Below are 14507 nucleotides of genomic sequence, written 5' to 3' on the forward strand. Positions count from 1 at the left end.
CGATGCGGGATTGGAAGAGGCAAGAGACGGTGAGTATCGATTACAAACTATGATACACCGGGCTGTCCATCCATAATAACCAACGAAAGGAGAGATCTAGACGAGGTGTCGGGGCTCGGACGACTTCTCCTGCTCCCGCTTCTGCTCATACTGCTTCTTCCACTCCTCGAACATCTTCATCTGGTCGTCCTTCAGGGCCTGCATCTGTTTCATGTGCTCCTCGCGCTGTGCGCGGTTCTCCGCCAGTTTCTACAAGAGAAACGTTCTTGTCAGTCACAATGCACAATGAACAACATAAATTGCTCACCATCTTGAGATTCTGCACCGTCGCAAGCACAGAGTCGAGCGTCGCTTCCGATAGCTCGGAGATCTGCGTCTTCAAGGATGAGCATTACGTGCAAAGCAGCAGGAACGAGAGAGCGACTCACGGTGTCGGTCGCCTGCTTGCCAAGGGCCTGGATGCGCTGCCTGTCCTCGTCCCAGCGATCCGAGGGCATCGGCGGGGGCGGGACGTGCGGTGGCTGGATGAGCGGTGGTGACTGCGCAGGCAACGTCGCCTGCTGAGCATCCTGCGTCGGTCCGGCGGCGGGAGCGTCCTTCCGTCCCCAAGGACCATCGTGGTGGTGGTGCCAGCCGCCCCAGCCGCGGCGCCGCTCGCCGTCCGTGCCATTAGCATTATCGGCGAGACCGTCCTTCCGTCCCCAAGGGCCATCATGTTGGTGCCAACCGCCCCAGGCACGGCGCCGCTCGGTGTCCATGGTAGCAGCAGCATTCTCGCCGGGTGGTGGGTAGGCCTTCTGTGAGATGCATGCGCGCCAGCAATGGCGGTCCTTCCAGTCGGCGGCTTGGTGGGTCTTGATCCAGAAGCTGGCGGAGGCGGCGCCGACGACGAACCAGAAGAGGCGTGGGAAGAAGCGGCCGCCGCGGTGGCGGAAGGGGCGCATGCCCCACTGGTGGTGGAGGTAGTGGTGGTTCATCATGCCGTCTGGCTTCGACATCGTGGGGTGGGGGTTCGCTTAGATGAGAGTTAAAAACGCAGATGAGGGATGGAATGGAGGATTGGCGTTGTGCACTGGTGTGATGGGGGAACACGCATCAGAGGCAGCAATTTATACGCCAAAAGGACAGACCGTGCAAGGTTCTTGACAGGGCGTGCCGAGGGGGTTCGTGTCGAGTGTGGCGGGCGCGGGCGTGACGGATGCGCCGGCCGTGCGGGTGGGCTGCAGGCCGAGGCGCTGCGTAATGCAAAAGCTGCAGTTCGGTGCTTGGAATCAGCTGCCGGCGGACGCGACATGCAGCGGGATCAGTCCAGACATTAATTGCGCGTCTCTTCGGCAGCCGCCGAGGCGGCGAGAACACTGCCGCCACGATCACGTGTTCGGTGGCCCACCCTTCAAACGCCGCCAGTCGATGAGGTGGCGGCAGCCGATGAGGGAAAAGGTCGTCAGCGACGCCCGGCCGCGTAATTGATGATTCGTTTCGTTGTATCTGGCTCGACCACTATTCCTCTTTGTCACAGCTGTGCTCACTTAGGGACTTGTGACCGTTCGAGATGAATCTACTCGTGAAACTGATCGGAGAAAGCGACCTGCACATCCTTCATTCACTTTCCATATGATGCTCTGCACTTCGGCTCAATTGAGAGGCAGTCATTGTTGGAGCACCGGGTGGGGCAGCGTATGATGACTTGGCATTCTTTAAGTCTTAGTAAACCCCGCGAGAAACGGTGGCTTACTCCGCCCACATTCGCAAGCTGTTTGAAAGCGTCTCCAGAATTCATGCTATCTGGTTGTTCAACGTTCAACGTTCAGGCATCAACTAATGCCAAAGAGTGTCTTTGCGAAGCGGCAAGCTTCTGATGTATTGACTTTGCGCCAAATCCAATGCAGGTTGAGTCAACAAGAGGTCGGATGCTACTGCAACCGACTGCTGTATGGAAAGGGAACACAGTGCTTGATGACCGTCACGGTTTGACACTTGTCCACGTAGGTTGCGTCTGGTCGATAACAGGAGAGCTAACTGAGTGAGCGTTTGAATCCGAGTTCTTTTTTGTAGGATAAGTGTCGGTAACTTCCGAAGTAAGTTACCAATTTCGGATCTTATCAAACCCATTTCCTCTCGGTGTTCAAGTTGGTTTGGATCGACGTCCTTTCTCTGCAGCCACAGCTTTGCTTCCCGTCCGAACGTTTGCAATCATGGCCAGTGCAGCTGACGAAAACGGTAAGCAACCAAGCATCGACCTCTCCATATCTCTTTCATACTCCTTTAGTGGCAGGATTGAAGAGAGTCGGGCCAAAAGACCAAACAGGTGACTACCCTCCTGGCCCCCCCTCGTCCTGCGTTTTTTCCAGACCAAAAACGATGAGCTCATGGTGCATTCTTTCCCCGCACCATGCACTTTTTCATCTGTAGCTAGCAGCTCGCATCTGCCTGGTCCTCCGTTCTCGCCACTCGCCCGTGATGATGTCGTGCCGGAGTCCATACTAACAGCCCTCGACCCCCCATCCGAGACATGTACTTACCGTGCCCTCTATTTCTCCCTTTCTCACAGACCGCTACCCCGACCGGTACCACTCGTCTCGCCACGAAGGCCGCGGCCGCGACTACGGCAGATACCGTGAAGGCGACCGCGACCGCGAACGGGACAGAGAACGCTATGAGCAGCGACGACACGGCGAGCGTGATAGGGACCCGCGCGACAGGGATCGCGAGAGGGAGCGCTACGCACGTGGTGCACGCGGCGAATACGAAGAGCCTCAGCGGCGCATGCGTCACGACGATGACCGCCGTCACCGCGTCCACGAAGACCACAACGCGGGAGCCCCCGGTGGGTTCCGTGGCGGCCGAGGGCGAGATGAAGCGGATGGAGGCGACCGAAGAGGGAGAGGAAAACATCGCGATGGTCTTGGAACACCGGAGAGAAGGTCCCCGACTCCTTCTGATGCGGTGCCCATATCACAGAGAAAACGCAAGGCTAGCGGTTGGGACGTGCATGCGCCCGGCTACGAACAGTACACCGCCATGCAAGCGAAGCAAACAGGTCAGTCTACGTTGAATGCGATATATTGATGATGAGCTCTGACATCCCACGTGTTAGGCTTGTTCAACCTCCCTGGTGCCAATCGCACCCAAATTCCGCCTATTCTCGCCATTCCTGGTCTCCCTCCTCCCTTGCCCGTGCAGAGCTTCGGCATGGGTATTGGTGGCAACCCGAACCTGTCCAGGCAGTCACGCAGACTGTACATTGGCAGCATAACACCCGACATCAACGAGCAGAACCTTGCCGAGTTCTTCAACTCCAAGATGAAGGAGATGAACATCGGCACAGGTGCCCCGGGCAACCCGGTGCTTGCTGTGCAGTGCAACTACGAGAAAAACTACGCATTTGTTGAGGTTCGTTTTACCCATATTAGCACTGCTCATCTCGCATTCTCACGTAACATCATTGCTCTAGTTCCGCAGCGCAGAGGATGCAACGGCTGCCATGGCGTTCGACGGAATCATCTTCCTTAATGGGCCGCTGAAGATTCGTCGCCCCAAGGATTACGGTGGCCCGGATGCCATGGCTCCGAACATGCACGTACCGGGCGTCGTATCGACGAATGTACCGGACTCGATCAACAAAATATTTGTCGGTGGCCTGCCGACCTATCTCAACGAAGAGCAGGTCATGGAGCTCTTGAAGAGTTTCGGGGATTTGAAGGCTTTCAACCTCGTGCGGGAAAATGGAAATGGTCCATCAAAGGTGGGTTCGGCGCAAACGAGACGCATACTCGACGATTCTGACTTCTTCATGTAGGGCTTCGCGTTCTTTGAATACGTCGATACTGCCGTGACGGACGTAGCGATCCAGTCTCTGAGTGGCATGGAGCTGGGCGACAAGTATCTTGTCGTGCAACGTGCTTCTGTTGGCGCGAAGCCTGGCCAGTCACCGATCCCGGAGATGTACGACCAAGTCGAGATTCCTCGTCCTATCCTTCCCGCCGGAGACGTTGAGGGCACCGACGCTCGCATCCTGCTGATGCTGAACATGGTCACCCCGGAGGACCTCACCGACGACCAGGAGTACGCCGACATGTATGAGGACATCAAGGAGGAGTGCTCCAAATACGGTGCAGTCGAGGACCTCCGCATTCCGCGCCCGGTGAAGCGCGACAAGGCCAAGTGGGGCGAGGGCGGTCCAGACAGCGCGATGGCGGCTCAACGCATGGACGAGGCGGCTGGCGTCGGGCGTGTGTATGTGAGGTTTACGGAGTCCCACAGCGCTGGGCAGGCGTTGAAGGCGCTGGCTGGGAGGAGCTTCGCTGGTCGCAGTATCATTGCGACCTTGCTGTCGGATGATAGTAACACCACACCTCCTCTCAACCTGATCTTTGCACCGCAGCCGGAAGCTCCTCCTCCTTTGCCCCAGGATTGAAGTTGCGGATCGGATGGTTCATGGGAGCGCTCGGTCGAGAGGTTTCGAGATGTATGTGCGTGCGAGATGTTGAATGCTTCGGTAAATCTAACGTAGGTGCTACTGTCAGCTTCTGTGTATTTGCTATGGATGCTCGTTGATACAGAGATTAATTTCACGACAATAAATCGTCCCTTGTATCTACCACAGCGACGGTATGTTGCTGAAGTGGATACGACGTTCTGTTGCCATAACAGCGCAAAACGACCTAATATCATCCCGGAGTATCTGTCGTTTCGTGTGCGCATAATGACTTCTCAGACATTCGGGCCTCAAAGGCCGTTTTCTGCAGTAGCGTGCGGTGGCGACCACGGAAGTATGTGGATGTCTAATATGCAGGTGCACTCGCGCGGACGATGCATGATACTGTTGATGCCGCTCCCTAAATCGGCACGCGGAAGCCCGCGGAAATCGCTGCTAGCTCGGGGCGTATGGATTATATTTGTCTGTATAGTGTGCGCGTTCACGGTTATCTGACACTCCAGGACGAAATGTATGCGTAATCGAGCGGAAATCCATCGGTTGTATGTGATCTACTACTTGGCTTTGATCAACCTTAGCTGAGAGAAGACCGTTTTGGAGACAGAAAAGGTGCCTGGCGCCCGGAGAAAAGCAAAGATTATGACATTGCTCGAGGAGAATGAGGTCAGGTCGAGGGAGTGGTCGGCGCCTTGTGCTTTGCTGCATCGCGCCTCGTTGCGCCTCGTTGCATCACCTTGCACGGACAAGTAGTGCTCCTTTGCATCACTCTGCATGGCGCGGAAGTACTTGTTCCCTGGTATATAATCTTTTCGTCATAGTCTTTTTATGTTGGTCCTGTTGACTTTCCCAGCCAGCCTGCTGCACGGCCAGGAGTTCGGGAGTCGCCCGCTCTCTAGAAGATGGCTCCACGGGGCCAAACCGATGGCCCGTCCCATTGTAGCCGCGCCCTATTATATACACGCGCGCTACTACTCTCCCACGCCGGTGGCGCAGGTCGCACCGGGGCCTCTCGCATCTGCGCTCCGTGCCCAGATCAACAGGTCCCTCATTGTATGATTCATTCTATTCAACGTATTGAGATACAGATACAAAGACCCGTTTCATTCCATTCCATCCAGATCTAGTCCGAATGTCAAGTCGTCCGTGTCCATGCAGCCATGAGACGTATGAAACACGGTGCGAAACATCAGAATACGGACAGCCCACAATTGCGACATAGCAGCTACTTCTGCGGCCTTGACCTAGTGCTTCGCTCTGTCTTAGGTGGCTTGTCGGGGCAAAGGCCTCTTTTATCCTCGACCCACTGGCTGAAAAATGCTGGCATTTCTGCTGCTCCCATCATCTGCTGCTTCCTCAAGTTGCTCTTCATCGGGGAGACCAACTGACGCCCGTCCTGACCGACCTTGCTCGTACTATAGATCGAATGCCAAATGTCCACACGCGCCAACAGAGCCTCCCAACTGCTGATATTGTTCACCGGTCCCAGTGTCCTGCTGCTCATTCCAGAGCACCAGATGTCATACGTTCGGAACCGTGCATCTTTTGCACGCTCTGCAGCAGGTGGCTGTGGTCGGACGTGCACCGCCGCCGTCTTAGCGCCGAAAGCGAAGACGATGCGAATGATAGGAACAGGTGTCTTGTGGTCCTCTGGCTCCTCTCCGTCGAACAACTGAAGGCGTGCGGGATCCATCAGGTCATGCAAGCTCCAGTCAGGCTCGTGCGTGTCGCGAGAATCAAGCGTGACCTGGACCAGGACCAAGCCGGTGTTATTGATGGAGAGTTTTGGACTGGAAGCACAGAATGCAAACATGAGGTCGACGATGCCCGACTGACAGTTACCACAAATTATCATGGCTGAGCGGCTGTGGAATCGAACCATATACACGCGCTTGACAACGCCGTCGTCGTGTACCTCGAACTGGTGGTTGAAGTGGAAGCAAGCACCCTGGAGATCGTCCTTCAATGTGAACTTTTTGGACGTCGGCACCTTGCCGCCAGACGGCCGAGCCTTGAGGATGTCTTCCCTGGCGGTGGGGAAAAGGGCGGTGAGGTAATCCAATAAAGGGACGACGCGGGCCTCCTCTTTCCCCTTCCCATGCTCAATTGCCTTTCTGACCATGGCATCACGATGCAGGAGCAGAATAGCTGAGGCTACAAGGTCACCTCGGTCTCCCACATGGATGGAGAAACCTGACAAGACTGGTACAAGAGCAGTGACAGGATCGAAGTCTTGCATTAACTCTGCTGCGGCCTCAGCCAAGAGAGGTTCAGAGCCCGACGTGGACTTCATCGTCTTCGATCTCTCATCGACCTCCAGGCAGATGCGCATATGCGATTCCACCTGCTCCCGCTCCTCGGGGAGAATATAGTTTATTGAGTGGAACTGGAGCGCAAGTCGCTGGGACAAACAAGCAAACTTCTGCTGAGAAGTCAGCAGAGTGTCGAGGGACTTGAGTTTGCAATCCTCTTTCTCTGAATAGATTGCTACGATGTTCTCATTGAGCAACTTCATTTTGGCGAATGCAATTATGCCCTTCTTGACATCATCCGATCCATGCTGATATTGGGTTCCAAGACTGACACACAGATCGTCAGCAAGTAAAGATAGGAGTCATATTCATCACTCACAGCGGACGGCCATGATTCGCCATATAACCATCCTTGACAGCCTCACCGAGCAAAAGCATAGAATCTGGATCGAAAGGATTCTCCTTCATAAGATGGTCATACCCTAGATCTGTATATGGAGGGATCGACTTGATTACGCCGAAGTTGATCCTTGTCGATTGATCATGGTCTTGCGCAGGTGTGAACTGATCAACCTTCCCCATGGTAGAGAGGAAAAGGGAGAACACTTCCATAGTGTTCAAACCCCGCAAGGCTTGTCGCAATGGACGACCGCTAACAGGCGCGGTGCGATTCCCAGTAGCAAAGAAAGCCAGAAGCACGAGGAGCCGGTTGGTCTGAACTACGACAAGTACGAGCGGAGTGACTAGCGAGATGAGAGGAACTAGAGCCACCAGCGTGGCGACTATCAGAATCGACTGGACCATGAGAACCAGACGGTCCAGTTGGGGCAGGCCCGACTGCAGGGCACTGTGGTTTCCTGGCGGTGGCGATGGGGGGACGAGAGTCCGACTTGCACGACTCCGAATGGGATTGAAGATGGTTGGCTTGCGAGATCGCCGTGGCCTGCTTATGGAGCAGCTGGTTGACTGACTCATAGTTGTAGCTCGTACGAGGGCCGCCAGCAGCAGGTGAGACATCCTTCTTGACGGGACCAAGCTCTGGCTTCTTCTCCTCCATTCGGCTGCATGTCTTCTTGAACTCGAGAGGCATGCCGTCGATGTTGTCCTCGTCGACCTTAACATCCTCCATCGCCTTCTCCTTGCCTTGCCCTGGTCTTTCGTCTGGATGCCCTCCTCGGGAACGACCCCAACCTCAACCTCCTCCTGGACCATCTCCGGCTTGACAGGGAGGGCCTGTTGCTCCAGACTGCGAGCCGTCGATGTACTAGTCAGCCGTCCACACATACCTTCGCGTCGATCACCTTCTTGGCCAACATGATGACCAGCTTGACTAAGGGGCCAACAGGTGAGAGTGCTTTCGCCTTCTGGTCGACCACCTTCTTGGCCAACATGAGGATCAATGTAACAGGAGTGTCGACAGGCGAGGGAGAACTGGATCTCCGGCCGAGTACCTTCTGGGCCAACATGAGGATGAGTGCGACGGGAGGGACCACATCCGGGACCGGATTCGACTGCTTGACACTGTCCTTGGGGCGGTACAGGAGCATGTACCGCACGAAAGCCAGCTTGTCAAGGCCACATTGAGGTGATGTCTATGACCCCGACGATGCCGAGAGGACCGAGCACCCTGAGCGCGACTGCTGAAACCGTCGGGACGTTGTTGAACGCGTCCGGTGCGAGCCCGTACGGTGCTAGGGCTTTGAGAACATCCTTCGCGTCCCCGGTCACGAATAGCTTCGTTACGGGGTCGCGGAGGACCTTTGCCATCGGCTGACAACGCGGTGCAATGGCGTCAGCCACCATGCCAGACAACTTTAGAGCAGACGACGCACCTGGTGCAAGCCGACGGACATGCAGGACGGGGTTGGATTGACTAGGAAGAGCGAGGCCGGCGCTCTCCTGGGACAATTTCAACCCATCCGAGCTGTCTTCCAACCATGGACCGCCTTGAAGAGCACTTCTCAGATACTTCTCCAACTTTACCAGGAGATAGCACCGAACGACGATTGGTAGACAGAGGAGGGTACCGAGGGGGAGCAGGGGTGTTAGCCTCAACGGCGTTCATAGTCGATATGAATTGTCGTCAAAATCAGAGTTGTTCTTGGGGAGAAAAGACAGGGCGGAGAGATTTATATCTTGACTGGCCCCAAATGAACGAGGGATATGAGATGCAGCAGCAAAGAAGGCTCGAGAATGGGCTCCCGATAATGTTTTCATGCTGGTAGATCTTGAGCAGACTAGATACGACCACAGAGCAGCGTGAGCAGGCGCGAAATCTTGGAAAGACTGCAGAAAGCAACGCTGGCAAGACGCGAGGAGACGCGCGGTTGTGGCACGCCTTACACGGTCACGTGGTTCCACATATTCCGCCGCAGAGCAAGGCTCAATCCCAGGTGAACGACCGACGAAGCTTGAAGCTTTGAAGCTCAAGACCATGTAGGTGGACTTTTCTTCTCATCTAAGTACAAAATGGATTGCCCAGCATTCAAGGGGATGGGAAACCACAGGAGACCCATCTAGCGCTGATGGATACTCATGTAACGCACGGTCCTCATTGCATGCCGACTTCCAGAAGAGTTATGCATGTAGCACCTCACAGGCGCATCAACCCCACTAAGGCGAGAAGTACTATCGGAGCTCGTATACGAGAGGACAGTTCTGCCTGTTATAGGCTATCGTGACACCAACCCCGAGGCTCCACTTTCAGCGCGGCATCTATGATCTATGTGGCACCTTCGCCACTATAGCATCCCAGAGTACATCATATTGTCCGCATATAAGTTATCGTGTTGAGGGCTGTAAAGTCTCAGAGCATTCCCAGGTCGTGGCTCTGCCGAGACGAGAAATGCGACATACCATGTGTCGTATGCTGAGAAACATCCTCCATGCCATCTCTTGTAGTTACAGCTCACGCGTAAGCACGACTAATAAAAGCAACAATGCCGCTGCAGACGTTCGCATGAGATTCGAAGGTGTCCCAAACGTACTGGTTTGCTATAACTCGCGATTCTTTGCAAAACTGCCTGTCGTAGCGCAGTATAAGAGGGGTCTGAGGCCTCTCATCGTTCTGTCCGCCTCCGATTGCCGTTGACATTCCCTGCGCCCGAGGTGCGAAATATCGGCAGCTGAAACGTCCGTACATGACAATTGACGTTGATGTCGACCGCCTCGGTAGAGCCGATATATCGGAGACGTTCGACCGTGAGTACACTTTGACTATTCAAGATGTGCAGGTACTGTTTTGACCTCCGAGTGAACGTAAGATGCATGGAAGCAGCATCATGTCGTTCAGGTGATGCGCGTGAGGATGAAGAGCCGCTTCTTCATCAGATATCCTTGTGCCGTTGCTGACGACGATTTCCACGACACGGGCCGTCGTGGAAATCCGCTGATCCTCTGGTGTGTGCACTTGGGCGATGCGGTAGGCAGCGAATTTGCGGAGAACAACGCCGAGTATGACGTGCAAATACGAGGCTCTGATTGGCCGCGCTGGGTGTGGAAGAAACCGATGCTGATGTAAGCAAGCCTTCGGGCAGGGCGACCGGACGGGTACTCTCTACTGCAAAACACAACCATGGCCAATCCTGCCTCATCAGGCACGCTATCTCCCGCCCACCCTCATTTCGCCCGCCTCGACGTCGCCGCTGCCTGCAATTTTGGCGTGGCACGTTACTCTCATCTTCCGATCCGCTTCACCGCCTCCTTCCCTTCCAGGCTTCAGCACTTTTCCGACCTCAGAACCACCACCAGGACCACAGACGAGGCCATGCACGATGGCGAACCTTTACCAATTATTTCTGGCAGATGCCCCTGCGGTGGAGAAGGCAGCATCTCAGTCGCCTGCGAGCAGTGCGCTGACGCCTGTGCCAGCCTCCCCTGCACCGCCGAATTGAGCTCCGAGTGCACGGAGCAGTGTGTTGTCGTCCCCTGTAACGACGCCCATCACGACGACACACCTCTAGATAAACCGTGCGAGCCTTGTGATTTGACGTGCCAGAATGGCGCGGATTGTACCGGCCTCGAGGAATTTGTGAGCCTTAATCTTCGACTGCCTGCAGGAAGCTCACCGATGCCCCTCTCTTCTCAGTTTCAATGCTGCAACGACTATCACGGTTACCTATCCGAGCCGAGAAACTTCTCCACAGACACGATACAGCCCAACAATACCTTCTCTTGGGACCCGTCGTTTACGGCGCTCCTCTGTGGTTGCACTGATCCTCCACAACCTGGGCACCCTCAGGCTAGCCACAGTAACATGAGCTCAGTGGACTCCACGTCACCGACCCCACAGCTCACACCAAGTCCCGTTTTCCCTCCCGCGTCCGAGCCCACCGCACAGCCTAGCCCTGTCATATCTCATGTCATATCTCAAGCGCAGGAACGAATGCCACAGTACTATCCCACCCCGGAGTCGACGCACTCGCCGCGGCCCCAGACCCTTATGCACAAATGTCAATGGGCGAACTGCTTCGCGGCGTTCAACTCGCTCGGCGAGCTCGTCGGGCACGTCAACCTCCAGCACCTCCGCCTGCCTTCACCCTTCTCGGCTGCCAGCGGTTCGGAGCTCGGGACGATGATGCAGATGCAGCAGCCAGTCCCGGATGAGAACTCGCAGGCACAGGCGCGGGCGAATGCACTCTCCTGCCTGTGGGCGGATTGCCAGATCTATCCGACGCCGCAGTCGATTCCGGGCCCGTCGACGGGCAATTCGATTGACACTGCGTTGGGCATCCTCGCGAGCCATCTGCTCGAGGACCACTTAGGGCTGCCTATACGTTCGCCGAAGCAAGAGCAGAATGCAACACAGCCGAGCCAACACCCGCAGACAAAACAGCATTCGGACCCACCTTCTCTTTCTGCGATGCAGCCTCCGGCACCGTTCGCCCAAGGCCTGCCGACGCCGCGTCCAGAGCATGACTGCGCTGAGTCATCGGCGCATGTCTGCCGTTGGACTGGTTGTGGACAGACCTTCCCATCTTGTGATGAGCTCACCGCACATATCGCAATGACGCATGTCGGTGGTGGCCGGGCGCATTATGATTGCCATTGGGATACTTGTTCCCGCCACGATGATCACGGATTTGCAAGTAAGCAGAAAATCCTCCGGCATTTGCAAGTGAGATATTTTCGGCGTCTATCTATGGCTGTGAATTTTTGCTGATGCTGAAAATTGCCAGAGCCATACTGGACATAGGCCGTTCCAGTGCGAGATTTGCCGACAAAATTTCTCCGAGGCCGCGACGTTGGCACAGCACATGCGTCGTCACACACAGGAAAGTAAGTCGAATTCAAGCTATTGGCTTTCTGCTCCCTTTCAACGGGTCTCCCTTCATAGAGCCATACGTGTGTGACTATCCCGGCTGTGGGAAAGCATTTGCCATCACTGGAGCATTGACGATCCACAAGCGCACCCACAATGGCCACAAACCGTTCAAATGCACCTATTGTGACCGGTGAGCAACTCTTAGTTGAGTTGACCGTATTTACCTACTGGATTCTGACAGGGCCTTCGCCGAGTCATCGAACCTTTCGAAACATGTGCGTATCCGATCCTTTCTCATCCTGATTGGCTGACCGACTGATTGGTTGCCGTTGTCGCTGGTAGCTGCGCACACACACCGGTGCGAGGCCGTATTCGTGTGCAGAGCCAGGCTGCAACAAGTCCTTCGCTCGGCCGGACCAGCTCGGGAGGCATCAAAATGTCCATAGGAAGAAGACTGGTGGGGCTAGCACTGCGAAGGCGGCGGGCTGACATGCGAGAGATGGGTGATGGACTGCGTAGACATTGCTGGAGAAGTGGCATTTTTGTGTATAGTATGATCTACTACGTTCCAGTTGTCCCGTCGTTCGAGGTCACCATAGGCTCTCGAACAATATAGCTTTGCGTTGCGGTGCACGATGAGACCGATTGCGGGCCGTCTGTCCGACATAGTACGCTGTTGAGCGTGAATATTGCGCACGAGCGTTTTGGCGCAAGGTTTGACGGATGACGGGCCGTTCTGTATGGTGTGATAATGCTGTTTTGTTAGGATGCTTAATCCCCAGTCCATCCCAACCTGCATAGGTCCCTCCTACATTCTTCCGTCTCCTTCTTCACTCGAGCCATATCTTCGACAATCTGCGCGAACCCGCCCTCTCCTCCACCCACAAGGAGCATTAAGTTATCATATTCCGCTATGCGTGCGTCTAGAGCACGCTCTTCTTCTTCCTGTTCGCGCTGCTTTGCAAAGAGTTTCTCATGTGCAGCGAGGAGTGCATTGTTCATCGTGCAGTCTGGGTCTGACCGTGAAATGTAGCCATACAATGCGTTGTATGCGCGCGTGCGGATGAGAGAGAGCTTGAGGAGGCTGGCCTCAATGGTCGCGGATAGAACGTCGGCTTGTGTGGCCCGAGTTTCATTTAGAAGCGGTGGCAGGGTCGTCAGGGCTTCCACTAGTTGTTCTTGCAGGCGAGGATGAATCTATATGCGCTTCTCAGACCTTCATTTACGGTCGGCCGGAATACGCCACTGACCTCGTTGATTTCGGTTACTAGTTGGTGTATCTGAGCTTGAGCGTCTTGGACAGCAGATCGCTCTTGCAATATTCTTTCTTGCTGCGCTCGTATCCGTTCTGGGAGCGCATACGCGAGACGTAGCTGCTCCTCCGCATTCCCAGCTAAAAATTGCAAATTAGTCAATGACGCTGGCGGCCGTAGGGGAGACATACCACATTCATCTGAGTAGTATTCTTGCATGGCACATAACGTTTTCTTGAGTTCCGTAGAGACTTGGGCCTCGATAACGGATGTCATCTAGCATACAATGAGCTATCATGAGTATACATCGGACAACAAGGTACCAGGTCGCAAAAGGTCGCTATGATTCTATAAATCACTGCACATGCCTTACAGGAGACAAGGAGATGAGCCTCCTGAGATCAGTCAGAGAAAGGCCTCCTGGCATGGGCTTCCCGAACACGGGTTGTGGAACCTTGCTCTCGTCTGAGTTGCTCGGCGAATCTTGACTCTCAATGGCACCATCATTCAGTAATACTTCAGCCGACACATATTGAAGCCAATCGAGTATGACGCGTCTCTTTTCAACAGGTGCACATCTTGCCGCACGTTCAAGATGGTCACCGAGGATCTTGGCTTCTAAACGCTTCTTGCTATTACTCGAATCTGAGAGTTGTTGAGAAGAGCTTGACTCGGCCTATTTGCATAATAATGACCTGAACGCCCGGAACAGACTCGATAGTGCTCACAAGCCTCATGTCAGTCATACTGGAAAAGACGTCTTGGAGAAAAGTCGACGAGAGAGCCAGGACATGCTCGGCATCGGTGGCGACGACAAAAAGCGCGTGACGTCACGCGCGATTTCGTATTTCGTACAGTTACGTCACGGATCACAAAAACCAACCATTATGATACTCACTAGCCGCATTTTTGGAAGCAAAGGGAAATGATATCTCTCCTCCGTATAATGCGCTCGGCTAGCTTGACACTATTATGTGACAGCATTATTCTATAGTCAGTGTGAAACGATTTTGCGGTGGCCCCAAACTACAGCACTTGCTATTTGGGGAATTCCGGCACGTGGACAGGCGTCGCTCTAAATTTAGAAGGTACCGTTTCTCTCCTTCAAACCTCTTCAAACCATGCCGACGGCGCCCTGCTAGTTGATCATCGTATATTCATGGGTATATGCGCATATATATGTGTACAGAAGATCTAACGTGCGAACATTAGCAGCTGAACAGCAATATTTACTGATACTTTGATTGTTATACCGAAAACCAAGAGAACATGCGACACAATGGCCCGGACGGTCTACTACGAGG

At 54.7% G+C, this 14507-nt stretch overlaps 5 protein-coding genes across 5 annotated transcripts; 2 read left to right on the forward strand and 3 right to left on the reverse strand.

Moving 5' to 3' along the window:
• Positions 1 to 96: 96 nt before the first annotated feature.
• On the reverse strand, positions 97 to 1407 carry LAESUDRAFT_810363 (uncharacterized protein; the record flags this gene model as incomplete). Its single annotated transcript, XM_040914211.1, has 3 exons — positions 429 to 1407; positions 308 to 370; positions 97 to 249 (listed from the first exon to the last, which is right to left on the reverse strand). The coding sequence occupies exons 1-3, from the start codon at positions 996 to 998 to the stop codon at positions 97 to 99; spliced, it is 786 nt and encodes a 261-aa protein (XP_040767822.1). The 5' UTR covers positions 999 to 1407.
• A 1105-nt stretch (positions 1408 to 2512) lies between these two features.
• On the forward strand, positions 2513 to 4417 carry LAESUDRAFT_645827 (uncharacterized protein; the record flags this gene model as incomplete). Its single annotated transcript, XM_040903943.1, is given in 5 exon segments — positions 2513 to 2902; positions 2920 to 3040; positions 3098 to 3393; positions 3455 to 3745; positions 3800 to 4417. 5 exon segments carry the CDS (start codon positions 2513 to 2515, stop codon positions 4415 to 4417), a joined length of 1716 nt encoding a protein of 571 aa, XP_040767823.1.
• Positions 4418 to 5479: 1062 nt separating this feature from the next.
• On the reverse strand, positions 5480 to 8123 carry LAESUDRAFT_471830 (uncharacterized protein). Its single transcript, XM_040902599.1, has 2 exons — positions 7067 to 8123; positions 5480 to 7014 (listed from the first exon to the last, which is right to left on the reverse strand). Exons 1-2 carry the CDS (start codon positions 7969 to 7971, stop codon positions 5661 to 5663), a joined length of 2259 nt encoding a protein of 752 aa, XP_040767824.1. The 5' UTR covers positions 7972 to 8123; the 3' UTR covers positions 5480 to 5660.
• A 1983-nt stretch (positions 8124 to 10106) lies between these two features.
• LAESUDRAFT_722235 (uncharacterized protein) lies at positions 10107 to 12592 on the forward strand. The gene is made up of 6 exons (XM_040908162.1): positions 10107 to 10717; positions 10775 to 11803; positions 11865 to 11964; positions 12023 to 12140; positions 12192 to 12225; positions 12293 to 12592. Exons 1-6 carry the CDS (start codon positions 10262 to 10264, stop codon positions 12437 to 12439), a joined length of 1884 nt encoding a protein of 627 aa, XP_040767825.1. The 5' UTR covers positions 10107 to 10261; the 3' UTR covers positions 12440 to 12592.
• A 13-nt stretch (positions 12593 to 12605) lies between these two features.
• On the reverse strand, positions 12606 to 13966 carry LAESUDRAFT_471873 (uncharacterized protein). The gene is made up of 5 exons (XM_040902600.1): positions 13932 to 13966; positions 13572 to 13879; positions 13395 to 13479; positions 13201 to 13343; positions 12606 to 13147 (listed from the first exon to the last, which is right to left on the reverse strand). The coding sequence occupies exons 3-5, from the start codon at positions 13477 to 13479 to the stop codon at positions 12722 to 12724; spliced, it is 654 nt and encodes a 217-aa protein (XP_040767826.1). The 5' UTR covers positions 13572 to 13879; positions 13932 to 13966; the 3' UTR covers positions 12606 to 12721.
• Positions 13967 to 14507: the final 541 nt, after the last annotated feature.

This window comes from Laetiporus sulphureus, assembly GCF_001632365.1.
Source record: "Laetiporus sulphureus 93-53 unplaced genomic scaffold LAESUscaffold_6, whole genome shotgun sequence".
NCBI classification, from domain to species: Eukaryota; Fungi; Basidiomycota; class Agaricomycetes; order Polyporales; family Laetiporaceae; genus Laetiporus; species Laetiporus sulphureus.

What these genes read in the sequence shown, in the direction of transcription:
- LAESUDRAFT_471873 (XM_040902600.1), bottom strand. Translation starts at nt 13,479, where the DNA reads ATGACATCCGTTATCGAGGCCCAAGTCTCTACGGAACTCAAGAAAACG. An exon ending in ATACTACTCAGATGAATGTG is followed by an intron (nt 13,344 to 13,394) that starts GTATGTCTCCCC and finishes TGCAATTTTTAG; the next exon opens with CTGGGAATGCGGAGGAGCAG. An exon ending in TAGTAACCGAAATCAACGAG is followed by an intron (nt 13,148 to 13,200) that starts GTCAGTGGCGTA and finishes AAGCGCATATAG; the next exon opens with ATTCATCCTCGCCTGCAAGA.
- LAESUDRAFT_722235 (XM_040908162.1), top strand. Translation starts at nt 10,262, where the DNA reads ATGGCCAATCCTGCCTCATCAGGCACGCTATCTCCCGCCCACCCTCAT. An exon ending in AAATCCTCCGGCATTTGCAA is followed by an intron (nt 11,804 to 11,864) that starts GTGAGATATTTT and finishes GAAAATTGCCAG; the next exon opens with AGCCATACTGGACATAGGCC. An exon ending in CATCGAACCTTTCGAAACAT is followed by an intron (nt 12,226 to 12,292) that starts GTGCGTATCCGA and finishes TGTCGCTGGTAG; the next exon opens with CTGCGCACACACACCGGTGC.
- LAESUDRAFT_471830 (XM_040902599.1), bottom strand. Translation starts at nt 7,971, where the DNA reads ATGTGTGGACGGCTGACTAGTACATCGACGGCTCGCAGTCTGGAGCAA. An exon ending in GCGAATCATGGCCGTCCGCT is followed by an intron (nt 7,015 to 7,066) that starts GTGAGTGATGAA and finishes TCTGTGTGTCAG; the next exon opens with TCTTGGAACCCAATATCAGC.